General features: G+C 42.2%; 2 protein-coding genes and 1 long non-coding RNA gene across 8 annotated transcripts; 2 read left to right on the top strand and 1 right to left on the bottom strand.

Annotated features, from left to right (window-relative positions):
• Positions 1-631: 631 nt before the first annotated feature.
• LOC116358619 (uncharacterized) lies at positions 632-3,592 on the top strand. The gene is made up of 3 exons (XR_004206386.1): positions 632-739; positions 912-1,574; positions 1,932-3,592. It is a non-coding gene; the product is annotated as an uncharacterized LOC116358619 (long non-coding RNA).
• Positions 3,593-5,594: 2,002 nt separating this feature from the next.
• On the top strand, positions 5,595-10,909 carry LOC109874899 (RING finger protein 212B). Of its 3 annotated transcripts, none has more exons than XM_020466954.2 (14): positions 5,596-5,786; positions 6,111-6,248; positions 6,362-6,414; positions 6,556-6,630; positions 6,776-6,882; positions 6,981-7,041; positions 7,171-7,199; positions 7,305-7,348; positions 7,508-7,532; positions 7,685-7,748; positions 7,883-7,946; positions 8,201-8,231; positions 9,854-9,942; positions 10,135-10,909. In XM_020466954.2, the coding sequence occupies exons 2-13, from the start codon at positions 6,143-6,145 to the stop codon at positions 9,936-9,938; spliced, it is 744 nt and encodes a 247-aa protein (XP_020322543.1). In that variant the 5' UTR covers positions 5,596-5,786; positions 6,111-6,142; the 3' UTR covers positions 9,939-9,942; positions 10,135-10,909. The 3 variants fall into 3 exon arrangements, with proteins under 3 accessions (XP_020322545.1, XP_020322543.1, XP_020322544.1); XM_020466955.2 differs by having other exon boundaries at positions 7,308-7,348; positions 10,135-10,302; XM_020466956.2 differs by lacking the exon at positions 6,556-6,630 and having other exon boundaries at positions 5,595-5,786; positions 10,135-10,302.
• Positions 10,910-10,955: 46 nt separating this feature from the next.
• Positions 10,956-17,420, bottom strand: homeza (homeobox and leucine zipper encoding a). 4 transcript variants are annotated; one of them, XM_020466950.2, is made up of 5 exons: positions 17,310-17,349; positions 16,213-16,354; positions 15,914-15,994; positions 14,576-14,685; positions 10,956-14,180 (listed from the first exon to the last, which is right to left on the bottom strand). In XM_020466950.2, exon 5 carries the CDS (start codon positions 14,150-14,152, stop codon positions 12,074-12,076), a length of 2,079 nt encoding a protein of 692 aa, XP_020322539.1. In that variant the 5' UTR covers positions 14,153-14,180; positions 14,576-14,685; positions 15,914-15,994; positions 16,213-16,354; positions 17,310-17,349; the 3' UTR covers positions 10,956-12,073. The 4 variants fall into 4 exon arrangements, with proteins under 4 accessions (XP_020322539.1, XP_031666316.1, XP_031666314.1 ...); XM_031810456.1 differs by lacking the exon at positions 15,914-15,994 and having other exon boundaries at positions 17,310-17,369; XM_031810454.1 differs by having other exon boundaries at positions 15,914-16,354.

Raw genomic sequence — 17,420 nt, 5'->3', positions numbered from 1 at the left:
GGTACTTTTGAACAGGAACTCTTGACTATTGGTTCAATAATAATGGGCTCCCGAGTGGTGCAGCAGTCTAAGGCACTGCATTTCAGTGCTGGAGGCATCACTACAGACCCTGGTTCGACCGGCCGTGATTGGGAGTCCCTACGTGTGTCGCACGATTGGCCCAAAGTGCTGTACAGAAACCAGTGGGTGAATTGTCGATCATCCTGAGCTCCCACATGCTGACCTTTGTCATCTACCATGAAAATTCTCGATAATTGGATTTTCTTCAGTTAAATGCAACAAAACATAAAAAGCAATCTAATATGGTTTTTGAACACTATAACTTGTTTACAAGCATGATTGCCGTACTTTTAGTTTGTTTGTGCAGCTTGTTGGCCATTAGCCAATCTGCGTTTCTCAATGAGTTCAAAACACTGGAATGGATCCAACTAGTATTTACGACTTCACAACTGGTAAATTAATAACTCCCACTTGGTTACAAACACAGCATAAGTATCTGATAATTAATTGCAAGACTGGAATGAGTTCATACTAATGATTTCCAGATCAGTGATTGATTGCCTGCAGCTGGAGGTTTTTAATATTGCAAAACACACAGATGGCAGCGGTTAACGTGATTGCTTGCTGACAATTATTATAGGCATCCCAACTGAACCTTAGCGGTCAATCATGATGGCTTTATTTTGCCGCAGTGTGGCTCTCCTATGCATGGCTGTTTCTGCCATTGTGGCACAAGAAGGTAATTTGTATCATTGTCTTTCATTCCTATTGCATTTTTAATTTTAACTGTACTAGACCAAAAAGCAGCAGATGTTAGTTTGTAAAAAATATTATAAACAATTATCCTACCAGAAATGGCAGAAGCCACTTGCATGATCAGCTACATGTTTAATATTTCCTTTGTACTTTAGATTGAGCACCTCCCATACTTGACCTAGTGCTGTTTCATACAAATGGTGAAGGAGATGCGGTCTACCACATGGGACTTATGACAGATAGGTTTTTGAGACTACTAGTAAGCTTGATGTTAATAGATGCAAGACTGCCCATATGATGTGTATCCTGCAGATGACTTCTCTGGATCATATTTGTCTAGGGAATACCTCCTTGGCTCCTTCATCCATATCTTAGCAACAGTGGAGCAGAAGGACCATCAGCCCTTGCTGCTGAGTGTGGCGACCGCAACACCAGAGCTGCATCCGGTGGGCTCCGTGTACCTCTTCGCCAAGGAGTTTTACAATTGGGTTATACAGCAGGATGTGACTGGTGCTTTGTGCGCTGTGGATTCATGTGGCGAACCATTCCTGATTGATGGCAAACCATTTGACATGTCTGGTGGATAGCATGACTTCAAACTCAATTTGAACCAAGACATTTCTGAAATCCGTCTCTCTGCAAGCCTTCAAGTTTACCGTTGCAGTGGTAAACTTATGTGACTTACATTTTGACACTGATGAATATGAGCACTGATCCCTAATTTCTTCTCAGGTCTATATACACTGTAAACTTTTGGCCTGGAACTCCAGCGGCCTTGATACCAGCAGGAAGGCCTGCCATTATGTGCAAGGGCATGGGTAAAAAATATTGTATACGCCTATTCAATTGAACTACTTTTACTGAAAGGAGGGACCTCAACTTGCCTAAAGTCTCTAATTTGGAGAGAAACAGTGCCATTTAAATCCTGACTTAATTTTTTAAAAATCAGTTGGGACCTCCTTGATGACCCCTCTCATAGTAAACTCTGTAGCTGCTGTGACTTCAGCTGCAAGTCCCAGAAGGGGAGTAACATCAGGTTTTACATGACTTGAGTGGGGTGCAGAAAGATTCATTTACTTATCATCCCAGGGCACTAGAATGGGATGTCAGGGGAGAAAAAAGGCATGTCCAGCCACCCTTTTCAATGCTTAAACTCTTTTTCTTTTTTTTTTTAGGTCAACTCAAAATGCTGTCCTTGGACCACTTATAACCACTGACAATTCACTGGCCTATGATGTGAACGTGGTTTTGTTACACCCCAAATGATCATGTCAAAGTTAATTTTTGTATATTCTGTTTCATTGACATGTTAGCCGAACTGTACTTGTGTTTGTTTCAGGTGTGACCCTGAGTACAGCTGGGTTTCCTGGGAGATGGGCAGCCATCTACCGTGCATGTCCTGACTCTGGAATGGTTGACGTGATTTGAAATAATGTGTTGCTTTTTCTTGGTTTTATTCTCACTTGTTATCTAACAAGAACCTAAGGTCAAGCACATTAAACTTGACTGTGCCATGAGTTTAAACTCAATTTTGCAAGCAGGTCATTGTGCCGATGTGATGCTAGTAAATGGTTTGAAGCCTTTTATTAAACCAAGCACGCTTAGGCAATTGTATAGTTCAACTATGCTTAAAAGGAGATCAGAAATCCATGGATTGTGCTAGACTTGTCTTCATGATCTCAAACCAGATGACTTGTTTCAAGGCTCATGTAATTCTCTCTCCAGTTGTCGCACCACTGCATTGTCTGTAGTCGCCAGCGTTTTGATATTCATAGATGCTGTTTCTACGACAGCCTAGATATGTGCTTCATAACCGCCGCGATTGACTCTGCAGTACCTTCACTGTCTGAAAATGCCTGTATTTGTGAAATAATTGAGTGCCGTTGTCTTGGTTATTACAATGTTAAAAAATGCAGATGAATCTGTAAGCGTTGCAGTATTTAAGCTGTTTCTGTAGGTCAAGGTAATGTCCTGATTGGCGGGGCCTATATTGACCTAGCAGAGAAGGCTACCTTTTATGAACTGAGGTATTTGTTACAGATCACTAACCAGTCACGGGAAGCCGGAGCCAAGTCACTTCATTACACTATTTTGAAAAACAAGTCTCACTTTCAGTCAGATGACTTATTTTAATATTAGCTGAGCTTTCAGTCAGTTGCTCTGCAGAGCATATCTCTACAGTGGGACAGAAATAATTTGACACCTGTGGTAATCTGAAGTACCCAAAAAATCCACTTACACAATCAGAAATACAAATACTAGATGAATATTTCCACTACAAATACTAGAAAAAAATGATTTGTATAAGGAACCCATGCTTTCAAAAAGAGCAATAGCGCAACAATGGAAGAAACAAAATATACCTTTTCCCAATATTGTTCTGATGGTTTACTACCTGAAAGTTCAGCTACTATTAAAATAAATTTAGGATCTTACTGGAAGTGTTCTGAGGCGTTTTGCATTTTGCCTCCTGCACCTTCACTAATCGGTTTTGGGTGTGCTGGAGATTCTGCCTATTATCCACAAAATATTTTACCTTCATTTGCTCTCCAGTTCTTCTACTAGGTGTTCACTTGCCTGTAGTCTGACCTCAATGGCTTTCAGTTCAACATCTTGTGCTTAAACACGCAAGCAAAACCAATCAATATCACACAAAGGCTATTTAGTTGTAATGCAGTGTGTAGGCATGTAGCTCAGCAGCTGTGAGATCCCCTACCTTCATTCTGTCTGATCAGGTCTGCCACCTGGTTTTCAGGCTGACTTCCACTTCAGCAAGTTCCATCTTGGTGTATTTCAGTTCAACAATTTGCTCTACCAACATCTCATCTGTCTCAGCTCATTCCAGATGTCAGGCATGGGCTGCTACCAGGTGATATCATTCACTTTGTCTGCCACTGACAGACAGCAGCACAGTACCAACAGAACTACGGTCTCCATACTATAGTAGGCCTATACCTAACCTCAGTGGTGTAAAGTACTTCAGTAAAAATACTTTAAAGTACTACTTAGTTTTTCAGGCTGTCTGTACTTTACTATTTATATTTTTGACTACTTTTACTAAACTACATTACTAAGGAAAATACCCGTTACATTTTGAAAGCTTAACAGGACAGGAACATTTTCTAATTCACATACTTTTTTGAAGAAGTCATCCCTACTGCCTCTGATCTGGTGGACTCACTAAACACAAATGCTTAATTTGTAAATTATGTCTGAGTGTTGGTGTGTGCCCTTGACTATCCGTTAAATAAAAATAAAAACATGTGCCATTTGGATTGCATAATATAGTCATTTGAAATGATTTATACTTTTACTTTTGATACTTAAGTATATTGTTGCAATTAAATTTACTTTGATACTCAAGTATATTTTAAAACCAAATACTTTTATACTTTTACCCAAGTAGTATTTTACCAGGTGACTTTCAATTTTACTTGAGTCATTTTCTATTAAGGTATCTTTACTTTTACTCAAGTAGGACAATTGGGTACTTTTTCCACCGCTACCTAACCTCCTCACTTAAAACCTTTTGAGTCATAGCATTCCTTTATACAGTGTATTAGGAAAGTATTCAGACCCCTTCACTTTTTCAAAGGAATTCTCCGTAGAGCTCTGAGACAGGATTGTGTCGAGGCACAGATCTGGGGAAGGCTAGCAAAAAATGTCTGCATAATTGAAGGTCCCTAAGAACACAGTGGCCTCCATCATTCTGAAATGGAGGAAGTTTGGAACCACTAAGACCCTTCCTACAGCTGGCCAAACTGAGCAATTGGGGGAGAAGGGCCTTGGTCAGGGAGGTGATCAAGAAACTGATGGTCACTCTAACAGAGCCCCATAGTTCCTCTGTGGAGATGGGAGAACCTTCCAGAAGGACAACCATCTCTGCAGCACTCCACCAATCAGGCCTTTATGGTAGAATGGCCAGACGAAAGCCAATCCTCAGTAAAAGGCACATGACAGCGTGCTTGTAGTTTCCCAAAAGGCACCTAAATGACTCTCAGACCAAGAGAAAACAAGATTCTCTGGTCTGATGAAACAAAGATTGGACTCTTTGCCCTGAATGCCAAGCGTCACATCTGGTGGAAACCAGGCACCGCTCATCACCTGGCCAATACCATCCCTAAGGTGGAGCATGGTGGTGGCAGCATCATGCTGTGGGGATGTTTTTCAGCAGCAGGGACTGGGAGACTAGGCAGGATTGAGGGAAAGACGAATGGAGCAAAGTACAGAGAGATCCTTGACGTAAACCTACTCCAGAGCGCTCAGCACCTCAGATTAGGATTAAGGTTCACCTTCCAACAGGACAACGACCCTAAGCACACAGCCAAGACAACACAACACAGGAGTGGCTTCGGGACAAGTCTCTGAATGTCCTTGAGTGGCCCAGACAGAGCCTGGACTTGAACTCGATTCAACATCTCTGGAGAGACCTGAAAATAGGTCTGAAAATATGCTCCCCATCCAACCTGACAGAGTTTGAGAGGATCTGCAGAGAAGAATGGGAGAAACTCCCCAAATACAAGTGTGCCAAGATTAGTGTCATACCCCAAAAAACTTGAGGCTGTAATCGCTGCCAAAGGTGCTTCAACAAAGTACTGAGTAAATGGTCTGAATACTTATGTAAATGTAATTTGTACTTAAAAAAAAAAAATATATACATCTGTTGCGCACCTGTTTTTGCTCAGTCTTGTCATACAATATTGACAATGGAATACACTTTTAATATTTTATAAACCATATAGTTATCATCAAAGACATATCTTAGCGGGAGTCCAGGACATTTTGTTCATTGGGATTTCTCTCTGCACGGTTACGGTATCATGTGAAGGGATGAAATTGGGCAACCATCCAAACGTCTACTAATTTAGCGCGCTACGGAGGACTCTACCAATCAACGACGCGCGCGCATTCAACGGTACCAACACCCTGCAGTGCAGGGGAACAGGACTAGTAGCTACAGTAAAAATATGAAATAAAGCAGACTTTTCAGCTCCTCATCTTCGGTTGATGGTCAACATTTCAAAACTAAGGTAGTCAACAACATTGAAATGAGTCATATTTGATTGTGTCTGACGTGTTTTCTCTGCCCTGCATCACTTTACAACCTTATGCTAGCTAGCTGGTTTGCTAGGTAACGTTAGCTGCTAAGCTAGCATTACTGGCTAGTCAGACTAGGTTTCAAACCAGTCATTGATCATATCTAATGTTAGCTAGCGACACAAAAGTCCAATTGATACGCAAACTTGAGACAATAAACCTGGTTAAAATCGCGTGAACATAACTAGTTAACGTTATCATGATGGAATCCAGTCATCCTGAATTCTAACCTTTTCTCTCCACGGTTTTGTGTCAAGATTCAAGAGCTAGTCAAGAACAAGGCATTAGGATGGACTGGTTCCACTGTAACAGCTGCTTCCGAAGAGAGGGGCAGAACTTTGCTGTCTCCAGCTGTGGTCACATCTGCTGTGAAGGCTGCATCAACCCTAATAAAAGTATGACTGTTGTCATTTCCCTGTCCCCCGCCCACACCCATCCTATGGTCCCAGATCTGTTCTTATTTCATACTGTTGTGTTGTCTCGAAATGTTGCCTTTTTTCCCCCTCAGAACATTGCACTGTGTGTGGAGCCAGCTGCAATTACCTGGCCATCTCAGACCAGGTTGGTTTAATTTGTTCAATTCAATGACTGTCACTGATTCATCAGCAGCAACATGTAGCCTACCCAGTAAATCAAATGTCCCTCATCTCTACATACTTATAACACTTTCTTTTCCCTACATCACTCTTCCTATATTGGAAGATGAAGCCTCAGGAGCAGGTGTTCTTCAAAGACCCTGTTAAGCTCATTCAGTCTCGTCTGGAGCACATAGCACAGGTTCAACTCTGTTTTACATTTTGTGTTAGGTGTATTTGATAGAAAAGTTGCGGGGTAAAAGCAGTGTAAAAATGAAAGTTAAACATGTTTATTATGGGCCTACCAGCGCAATACCTATTTGAACAATGATATATCTGCCTGTCAGATTGCTCTATTCCAGCGAAGGCAGAAGGAAAGGGTCATTGTCTACTTCAAAAACAAATCTATGGAGCTGGAGAGGAGACTGAAGGATGTCACAGATCAGTGTTACAGGTTCAGTAACAACAACTGATAGTATGTTACTATTATTCTTCTGTCTTACTTCAGTCAATTACAGTGACATTTCTTTCTCTCGCATAACCTTTATGCAGGCAAGTTTTAGAGCTGAAAAGAGAGAATGCCGAGTTGAAGAAACCTCTCTCTCAGAGGAGGGTATGATTTTCAGTGTGTTTAGCATCGAATGTCTTTGAGCATTAGTAAAGACTGTCTTTTGACTTTGATTAATCAAGTACGCTATTGCTGTCACAATACTCATTTTAGACTTTCCTCTTTTTTTCACAGGCATCACCTGGACAATTTCAAACAAATGGGTAAGAGTCTCAAATATTTATCACATCTGAGAAATATATTTTCAATATGTTGTCATTATCTCATTAGTTCAAAGCGTTTACTGACAACTGATCTGTTTCCCCTAGCAGTGCCCAAAGGATGTCTCTCCCAGTGGCTGTTACCTCCCCAGGTAAAGATGAATGTTGATGGGTTGTGGTCAGAGGCATTTCAGAGATCTTAGCAAGACGATACAATTTAAATGAATCCCCAATAGGAGAAATTCCAATCCATTTTAAACCTCAGATGAGCAATGGTGTGTAACTTTCCTTATCTGTCTTTACACTTACAGTCACCCCTCGCTCACGTCCTGTTAGGTAGGAGATATATGAATGTGGTTGCACAGACAAGCATGTATGCATACACACATCACACTGACTGTCTAACAGCAGTCTTTCAAACACAATGTCCTATATTCTCTCAATTTATTAAATTCAGAGATATTTTCACCTGTCAATAACTGTTTCAGCCACCAAGGCTTTGCTGAAACCCAGGAGAGATTCAGAGATAGAAACCCTAGGCTCACCCTCGCAGTGAGTTTTCATTCCTTCTTTGCTAAAGCAGTTTTCATGTCCCTTCTCTGTCTTAACTGTAGCAGACTGAGAAACACTCCTCCAGTAAGTATATTTTCTTATGGTCTATGTTTCTCTCCTGCTCCCGCTCTCAGACTCCGCCTGGTTCTGCCACATCAATCTCCAGCCTTGGCTCTCTGCACGAGCGTGGTGGCTTCAGTGAGTGGCACATAACAGATTAACTTAATGTCATGAAAAAAAAAAAAAATTGGCACATTTTCATGCCAAACATTTTTGAAAGATGTCACAGAAATATATCAACAATCCACAAACAGATGGTTACAGATTGGCATAGAATTGTATACCATGGTAGTTCATTCAAGCAACACAACTATTTTTCTGTAAATCACTTTGAGCATCAAACTGTCTAATGTGGGACTGAATTTTTTTTTTCTCTCTCTCTCTTCTCATAGGGACTCCCACCATTATTAGCACTCCCACCCGGTAAGAATTGATGAATATCAGTTGATTTCCATTTCCATGGTGCATCGTTGAAAGTAGTGGTAAGGGTGGATTTACATTAGTAATGTTGTAGTAAGATCGCTCTTCAACATCAGATTTGCTACTTTTCTGTTTTCACTATCCTTACTTCATCCTTTGGATGTTCTGTGACCAGAGCCACGTTCCTGCTTCATGCATGTGTGTGCACCTATTAGCGTACCGTAAATACCATAGTATATAGACAAACAAAATAAGGAACGCACATCAAACTATACAGGAGCTTCTCATCTAAACCATAATGTTGCACTCTTGGTTAATGCAATGATTCACAAATGTGTTAATATTTTAAGCCTTTAATTAGCAATTTGGCTAACAGCAAAAATGCTATCTACTGGTATTAAGGTAATTCTTACAGGTACATGTAGTGTGGGAGATTCTCATTTGGACAAAAGTCAGCCAGAAACTGATAATTGGTTGAGTGTCAATTACACTGAACAAAAATATAAAAGCAACATGTAAAGAAATTTTCATACGCACAAAAAGCTTTTCTCTCAAATTTGTTTACATCCCTGTTAGTGAGCATTTCTCCTTTGCTAAAATAATCCCATCCACCTGACAGGTGTGGCATATCAAGAAGCTGGTAAAACAGCATGATCATTAAACAGGTGGACCTTGTGCCAGGGACAAAAAAAAGGCCATTCTAAAATGTGTAGTTTTGTCACACAATGCCACAGACGTCTGAAGTTTTGCCATGCTGACGGCAGGATTTTCCACCAGAGCTGTTGCCAGATAATTGAATTAACATTTCTCTACCATGAGCTGCCTCCGTCGTCATTTTAGAGAATTTGACAGTACTTCCAACTGGCATTACAACCACAGACCACGTGTAACCACGCCAGCCAAGGACCTCCACATCCGGCTTCTTCACCTGCTGGATCGTCTGAAACCAGCCACCCGAACAGCTGATGAAACTGGGTTTGCACAACAGAAGAACTTCTACACAAACTGTCAGAAACAGTCTTGGGAAGCTCATCTGGGTGCTCGTCGTCCTCACCAGCATGTCGACCTGACTGCAGTTTGGCGTCGAAATTGACTTCAGTGGACAACTCACTTTCGATCGCTACTGTCACGCTGGAAAAATGTGCTCTTTGCGGATGAATCCTGGGTAACTGTACCGCAACAAGATCCTGAGGCCCATTGTTTTCTGATCCATGCACCTACCTTTTTTTATTTATTTTTTAAGTATCTGTGACCAACAGATGCATATCAGTATTCCGAGTCATGTGAAATCCATAGATTAAGGCCTAATGAATTTATTTAAAATTGACTGATTTCCTTACATGAACTGTAACTCAGTTAAATCTTTGAAATTTTTGCATGTTGGAATATTTTTGTTCATTATAATTAATAGGCGAATGGAGGATTGTCCTCACCTCCTCAGATCTATGAAGCACAACTGCCCTACCTGAATCCTTTGCAGAAGAGTTGTGTGGGAGACATCTCTCAAACAGAGAGTTGAATCTAGATCTGTCTCTTTATACTACAAAAGTATCATTCCTGGGACTGTGTCGTCAAAGTAGTTTCGTGTAAAGCTAAATGAGCAAACCTCTCTCCCCAATTTTCAGGTCTGAGAATCTGACTCCAAACATTTTCCAGTTCTTGACTGGGTCATTACTGCACTCCCCAAGGCCTTTCAGAAATGGCCAGTAAACTGGTAGGTTATTGTTTCATACCGTCTCATACTGACTTAATTTCAATTCCAGTGACAAAATTGAGATCCAGTTGAATTTAGGTTTTAAATTAAGTAGCTCCTAAAGTGACTGGAGTTGAAATGGCAAAGACCCAACTTTGATTTCAGTACGTGTCCTTAAGCATTTTGGCATAGTTCTTACTTTTTTTTCTGCAGAATCTGATGAACAGCTGACCCCGATCTCAGAAAGTGCAGGGAAGCAGTTTTTTTTATTTACTTGTTTCGAGTGATGCAGTTGTGCAAATGTTAAATTGAACATAATACAACATTAAAAAGACATGCTCCGGTACTTTGGCAAATAAAGTATATATATATTTTTTTAAACCTCCCGCTTTGGGATGTGTCAAAGTGTATTTCATATATGCATAATCTATGAGCAGAATTACTGTCTTCAATTCAATTAGCCACAAAATCCCTAGTTTGAAAATACTTTTCTTGAAACTGTGCAGCACCATTTCCCCTACATTTCACCCCACGTGGGCCAGCCCCTTAACAATTTGAGTTCTAGCCCTTGCATTGAGTGGAAGCTAGCAAGAGGCCTGCCCAGCATTATCCAATGAGGTTGCAGGACGGGCCCAACAACTCAGGGGAAACAGAGAGCAATGAGGTGGTGCACATATGTGACGTAGTATGCAATTTTCAGGGACCACTTTTGGCTTTGGAGTGTTACTTTCACAACTACTAGATATAAAAGATACAAAAGTACTGGAGAATCTGACTTTTGAAATGAGTGCCATGTGTCCAGTTAAGTAGAACATTGAAAAACTGTTCACAACTACAATTAAAGGGATTGGCAACTGAGAATAGTGTTCAGACAAACATTTCTCCTTCAGCATTCTTGTACTTTGTAATGTTCTCATAGCTAATAGAAAAAACATATACACTGTAGAAAATGTTGCTTAATGTTGATTAAAATACTTTTACTCGTATACCTGGATGACTGTAACAAGTAATTTTCCTCTCAGAGGTATAGAAAATGGCCTGCACAAAACACTATTTATTGCTTTGGATTAAAGTGGACTAAGACAATCTATTATGCTTCAATCCCTTCTCTGCTGAACTGAATTTGGTTGGATTACACAATTCCAGTGCCTTCTTTTGCCCCTCAATCACCTCACACAAATGCTCAATATAGGAAGAATACTGTTCCCACTAATCTGGGGCATGGACTAGGTGAAATCAACTGAAAACCCAATGATAAAATAAGCCTGTATTGCAGCCCTTCACAGGTAAACAGAAATTGAGACAGGTGAGCAGAGTGAAAAATACAGGATTATACCGGACCAAAGAGTGCAGTTCTTCAGTTTATCCAAAATATGGTTTGAACTTGTAGTCTTCGTGGACATTGAAATTCACTTTAAAACATTGCAGGTCAGTGCAAACTGCATAACAATTTTAATGGGAATTCAATTTTTCTGAAAAGGAATGCATTTAATAAACATTATCACAGCTAAAATGTTAGGGCTCAAAAATTCAAGTGCAACCTGTCTATTCAGAAGTATTGTGTGGATGTCCAGTTGGTTGTTGTAAGAAGGACATGTAGGTTGTAAAGGAATGATTTCTACATTAAGTGATTAATCAGTGTCTTTACCCTAAGACTCATAAAATATATTTTTAGGTTTTTCCAGTGCAGTTTCACTTCTGTAAAATACAGAACTAAACTACAGTACCTAAGGAGCTCCAACCAATACATACTTTTTATCCAGTTAATATGTTGCTACAATACTGGACTACAAATGATATAGCACAAACAAAATAGGTATGTGGGGGGGGGGGGGGGGGGGGGGGGGATTGAACCAGTGTACTATGTACTGTCCTGTCTACAGTAGGCAGCACCATCAGGATTTAAAGTCCAAACTTATGGGGGAAAAAAAAGAGAATGCCGCAATAGTTCAGCACAGTCGCAAAATCTGTGCTGATACTAAGCATTTAAGAGTCACACCTGCTCACATTAAAGCAAAGTAATTCAATATGAAAAGTTTGTCAAATTTATGAGAAATTCTGGGTAAAACATGATCAGTCTTGTCCTCAAAAAAGTGGGAAAAAAAGAGACACTGCTATTTTCCAACCCCTACCATTCCACAAGTTCCTCTTCTCAATCAGTAACATTGGGCTCTGGGTCAAATGCCTTGCTCTCCTGAGATGCAAACCAGTCCCGCACCTGCTGGTAGCTCATTCGTGATTTTTTGCAAAGGGCATCTAGGTCTTTCTCATGAAGAACCCCTGTCGAGCGATGGTAAACCTCCAGCGGATTGATGTCCGGGGAATCTGCAGTGGATGTTGGTGCTGTTGCGCCATTCACTTGAGACTTTCGTTTGCGGCTACCCGTAACCCGAGGAGTTCCACTGGAACCGTTTCCACCACTGCCATTTTGCTGTGTGGCTAGTTCAGCCAGGAATTGCTCTCGGAATTGCTCACGGACCCCCTGCACCCAACGTAGCTGACCATTTTTAACAGCATAGCGCGTATCCCCAAACCACTGGCTGACGTCTGCACGAGGCAAGCCTGTGAGCTCTACCAGCTGGGTGTAGTCCTCACTCTTAGGCCACTGGCAACGCAAGAAGTGCTCCTTTAGTATGTCCAGTTGTTCCTTGGTTTTCCGTGGTCGGCCAGCGGGTGTAAGAAGAGGAGATGAGGATGAGGAAGGACTGGAGAGAGACAGGGCTGTCAGTGAGGCTTTGGCTGAGCGAGCAGACCTCTGCACCGTGCTAGTAGAACTACGCTTATTAGCGGTCAAAGTTGAAGGGGTGGTAGAATGAGAGGGGGGAGGGGAAGTGGAGATGGTAACGGCTGATGGTGGTTGTTTAATCTCTGGGTTCTTACTGCCCCTAAAGTGTAGAGGCTTTTCTTGTTTCACCACCGCCTCGTTCTCTTCCTTAACAGTTTCAGTGTGAACCGAGGCTTCCTCCGCAACCTCGTCCTCCTCTGCCTCCACTCCCACTGCTCCCTCCCCAAATGCCTCCAAGCTGTTTGACAGAAAGTTCTGGAAGAAGTGTGAATCTTTCACCCCGTTGCTGCGAGCTCCCTTCTCTTGAGCCCTTCCCTGCATTTCAACACCATTTTCTTGATCCCGAGGCCTGTGTGCTACGAGTGGAAGAGGTCGAAGTTGCTGAGACTCGTTCTTTGCTTCTCCTGTGGTCAACTGAGGATAGACCATGGATGTTCCAAGCAGTCCACGCCCATTTCTAAGCTGGTACCGGCTGTCGCTGAACCACTTGCGGATGTCATTGCGGCTCAGGCTGGTTTCCTCTTGCAGGCGTCGGAGCTCAGTCTCTGCGGGCCAGTTTTCCCGCAGGAAGCTGCTGCGAAGGACTGCAAGTTGGGCTTTGGTCTTTTTGTAGCGTCCGCGTTGTTGCTGTGGAGAGCCAAGTGAGGTCTCAGAGAGGCTCAGGGAAGCATCAGTTGCGGTAGTTGCTGGCATGTCCACTGGAGGGCGGTAGTAGTATGAATCCTGCGGGGGTGGGAGAGAGGAACTGAAATGTTGGACAGTGGCGGCTGGTTTGCAGGGTTCTGGGGTCTCATGTCTGGCTCGTTTTCTTGGGTGAAGCAGATAGGAGTGAAGACCATTATTAATTTGATCATCATCCTCTGCCTCCACAGATATTTCCCCACACCCATTCCTCATTTTTATCTCCTTCTCATTTGCATTGTCGTTAGTCCGCTCAGGTCCGGCCAACTTGCGACGCGTCTCCTCAATCTCCTCTGAGGCCCAGCTGATACCGTATTTGATTCTCTGCACCATGAACCAGACCTTGACTTTGTCCAGAGGCAGGGCACAGAGCCGTGCCAAGGCATTCACCTCACGAGATGTTGGGTATGGGAACACATTGAATGCCTGGACCAGCTCTGGGATGGTGTCAAGCTCACGTGTCTGATCTGACTGTGTCCATACTAGCTTCAGGCCCTCGGAGACCAAAGGTAGGCACACCACAGAGTTATGGTTGGTGCTGAAACTAACACCCCCATCTCTGCCCTCACTTACATCACTGTCTGTTGCACTGGGGTCAGAGGATAGATTGCTCTTTCCATTGGTGATCTGATAGTGTGAAGTCTTGGAGAAATGCAGGGAGGCATGCTTGCCTTCATTCTCTGTCCATGTGACATCACACTGGGATGACTCCTTCATGTTTACCTCCAGTCCTATTCTCCTGTTACGGTCAACCTGTGTTGCCATCGGTGATGTCACCGCCCGTCACTCCAGTCTGGTAGAGATATGATAAAGATATCAAATACATTGTGTGCTTTATAAATTGATTATAACATTAACAGTGAGAAATCGCACTGGAGGTTGCCAATGTCTAGATACTATAATGGTGTCATGTGCTTTAGGGGAAAAAGTGTCAAAGGAGCAGTATATGAGTCACAGTCTAGATGAAAGTATCTAGAGGAGGACTTTCTATTCCCAAAGTCAAAGACCTGACAGCTGTTTCCCCTCCCCCCTCTAAGTCACACTCCCTTCTCAAAGTCTCACCATGAAACTGGTTGTATACCCTCTGTCCAGATTGTGCTCCCCTCCCCCTTGGAACCAAAGTGTGGTGATTGACTTTTGTGTTGTGAGGGTGGGGTGTGAGAAATCTGCCACAGGCGCTTCTCTTACCCTTTCCAGCACTGGCTTTGTTCCGTCGTCCTTGTTTCCCTTCAAGTCGTCAGTCCTCAGAATCAAGTTTGACCCCCCCTGACAGAGGCAGTGAGGCACAGCAGAAACACCTTTGGAAAGACAAAAGAGATTGAGCAATTGACATATTCAATGTGTAGGCAATTTATACATGATAAAATATATACATAAATAAAACATTGTCATTTATATAGGAAAGTATTGTATAATAACCTGCGTTATTAAAAAACATCTGAAGCAGAGGCATTGACTATATACAAAAGGCCAACTTGAGACCGGCTATTTGAAGGAATTTATGTGCAACCTCTGTACTTATCTGACCAAAAGCATAAGTTCATTGCCAATTCACAGAGCAAACTAAGACATGCAACAGGTGTAAATTTAAAGTAATTTCCCCCTGACAAACACACAAAACTGGGATTTATTCCAAGTGCCCATACTCAAGCGGTCTATTTACCCTGGCGGGCCGCAGTGTGCATGTCCCAGACTGGCAGTGTAACACCCGATTCAACTTACTTTGACGACCAATACCGAAAGTTTGTTAGCGGAATCAGGTGTGTATGATGAATGAATAAGTGTGCAGGACTGTGACAAATGACGCACATCCTGTGTCCTTCCAGCTAGGAGTTCACATGATGATTACCACAGCAAACTCAGCCCTTGGTCTTCCCAATGATGCACGTTTTAGTTTTTGCCCTAGTGCTACATAGCTGATTTAAATAATCAAAGCTTGATGAGGTGATTATTTAATCAGATGTGTAGTGTTAAGGCAAAAAACAACCAGTACACCACTGGGAGGCCCCAGGACCGAGTTTGGGAAACCCTACGATTGCTTAATAATAAACAAACAGGAAAAGAAACTGGGAGTCAAGTATTTGAAAAATTTGATCAAGTTATGTTGACCAATTTAAGACGGTCAGGAACATCTAGTATCGAAACCCAGAACCAAATCACTTAAGTGATTAGCGAACTAAATGTATCCTGCTGTGGTCTGTTGGAACTCTGGTTCTCGGAAGTTATTCGTTCATATCCCAAAAATGATTGGGCCAACCAGGGAGCGAGCAAACTATTAGCCCGTTAACATTTTATATTGCCGACGACAGAAAGATATTCATCGCTTTACTAACGGTAACCAGGCCTCATATCATACATCAAGACAGTATACGATGTTAAACAGCTCACAGGTTGGAGTAGTGGCCATGACAATAGGCCTACCCTTCCGATGTCTTGAGCCTTTGTGGCGTACTAGCTAAAATGGTCAGACTGCACAAGCGCACTCACACGGACACGCTTCAGTAATAACAAAAAATTAAAACTTACCGGAATCGTGTACTTCACCCCTTCACTCTGGAGTTGGGTAAAGTGAAAACAAAATATCCCAATCTTCTCTTTTGTTAATGGCTGAAGTTGGAGAACAAAACGGGGGAACAATACCGTTTGTCTGACCCTGATGCTTTATTTATCCGTCGAACCTCAAAACGGGTTCTCGTTTCGGAAACAATTCTAGAACTTTGTAGCGGTCTCAAGTTGAGACCCAAACTGATACTTGATATGATACGCCTTTAGAATTAAATAATCGATTTGTTAATTGTTTGAAATTGTTTCCTTACTGTACCTACCCCCTTCGGTCCGTTGTTGCTTTTGTTCTGTAAATCCGAAAGTGTGTCGTGTCCGGCCAAATCGAGGCTAGGAGGACCAGGAACTCAGAGCACCCCCCCTCCCTCAGTATCTCCTGAGTGACGGTAAAGAGGGTGTGCCATTCTATGCAAAGACAGGGATTGGAGGAGGGAGGTGCCGGTCATTGGGACTGGTCGGCAAAATAACTCTTCCATTACACACTTATAGGAATCGCAATCGCCATGTTTGTAAGGTTATCTTAGTTGCTTAGAAAGAGTACGTTCAGATTCCATTAGACCAACGATGGTCTATTATATTGACAAGATAGTCAAGTGACCACTCTAACAATAGAAGTACATGTCATCGAAAGCAGACGGGAGGATCGAGATCAGGTGGGACCATTCTAGCCAATGAGAGGGCAGAGACGCGTGTGAACAACAGGCCAGAGATAGATGACGCATCTTTGTATCTGTGCCAATATAGTCCCTGTGACAGCATGGGCAGCGCAATTGAGCAAGGCTTAGTCAATTTTCTTAATTTGCTGATTGCTTCCAACTCATAGGATTCCCTACCTAGTTTACTACATAAAATGTGTAAGCCCTCGATGGCAATGTCCATGCTAAAGTGGAGCGGCGTTCAGTACGTTTTTACGCTCTGGGACGTTCAATTGAACGGAAACGTTGCTGTACTAAACCAGTTGAAAAACGGGGAGGGGTTGGGTTGTGGAACGCTGTCTGCATGGCCACTGCCCTTTAAACACGTTACTTCAAGCCACACCTCACCACACATACCTCAAAGTCTGTTCAAGAATGTTTTGGAGAAACATGTCGTTCAGCACAAACCGTTCGCAAGGTAAACCTCTGGTTATATCCACGATGACTATCTCCATGACAACAGGCACAATTCAGATTAAAAGTCGTTTTTTTCTAAATTGCCGGAATGCAATGTGCGTTCACTTACATCAGTACATTAATAACAACCTAAAGGTTTCCGAACTTCTATTTTATCAAATAAGTCTCATGTAGCAAATTAGCAATTCCATTTTTGTTGACCAAATTCAACACTCATTGATATCCAAAAAAATACCAAAATTCCTCACCTCAATGGGCTTATTTTTCGTGTACAGATTTTGGGCTGAGTAAAACATCTGGCTTCACATTCCTCTCTGATGAGGCTATTAATAAAACATTTAAATACCTGTTTAAATAAG

Source organism: Oncorhynchus kisutch, linkage group LG30 (genome assembly GCF_002021735.2).
Source record: "Oncorhynchus kisutch isolate 150728-3 linkage group LG30, Okis_V2, whole genome shotgun sequence".
NCBI classification, from domain to species: domain Eukaryota; kingdom Metazoa; phylum Chordata; class Actinopteri; order Salmoniformes; family Salmonidae; genus Oncorhynchus; species Oncorhynchus kisutch.
This window is presented reverse-complemented; position numbering and strand designations above follow the sequence as displayed.

Bases quoted from the DNA above. Each gene is read 5' to 3' on its own strand.
- homeza (XM_020466952.2), bottom strand. From the start codon at position 14,152: ATGGCAACACAGGTTGACCGTAACAGGAGAATAGGACTGGAGGTAAAC.
- LOC109874899 (XM_020466954.2), top strand. From the start codon at position 6,143: ATGGACTGGTTCCACTGTAACAGCTGCTTCCGAAGAGAGGGGCAGAAC. The intron at 6,631-6,775 runs GTTCAACTCTGT...TCTGCCTGTCAG, and splicing joins GTCTGGAGCACATAGCACAG to ATTGCTCTATTCCAGCGAAG. The intron at 7,749-7,882 runs GTGAGTTTTCAT...TCCCGCTCTCAG, and splicing joins ACCCTAGGCTCACCCTCGCA to ACTCCGCCTGGTTCTGCCAC.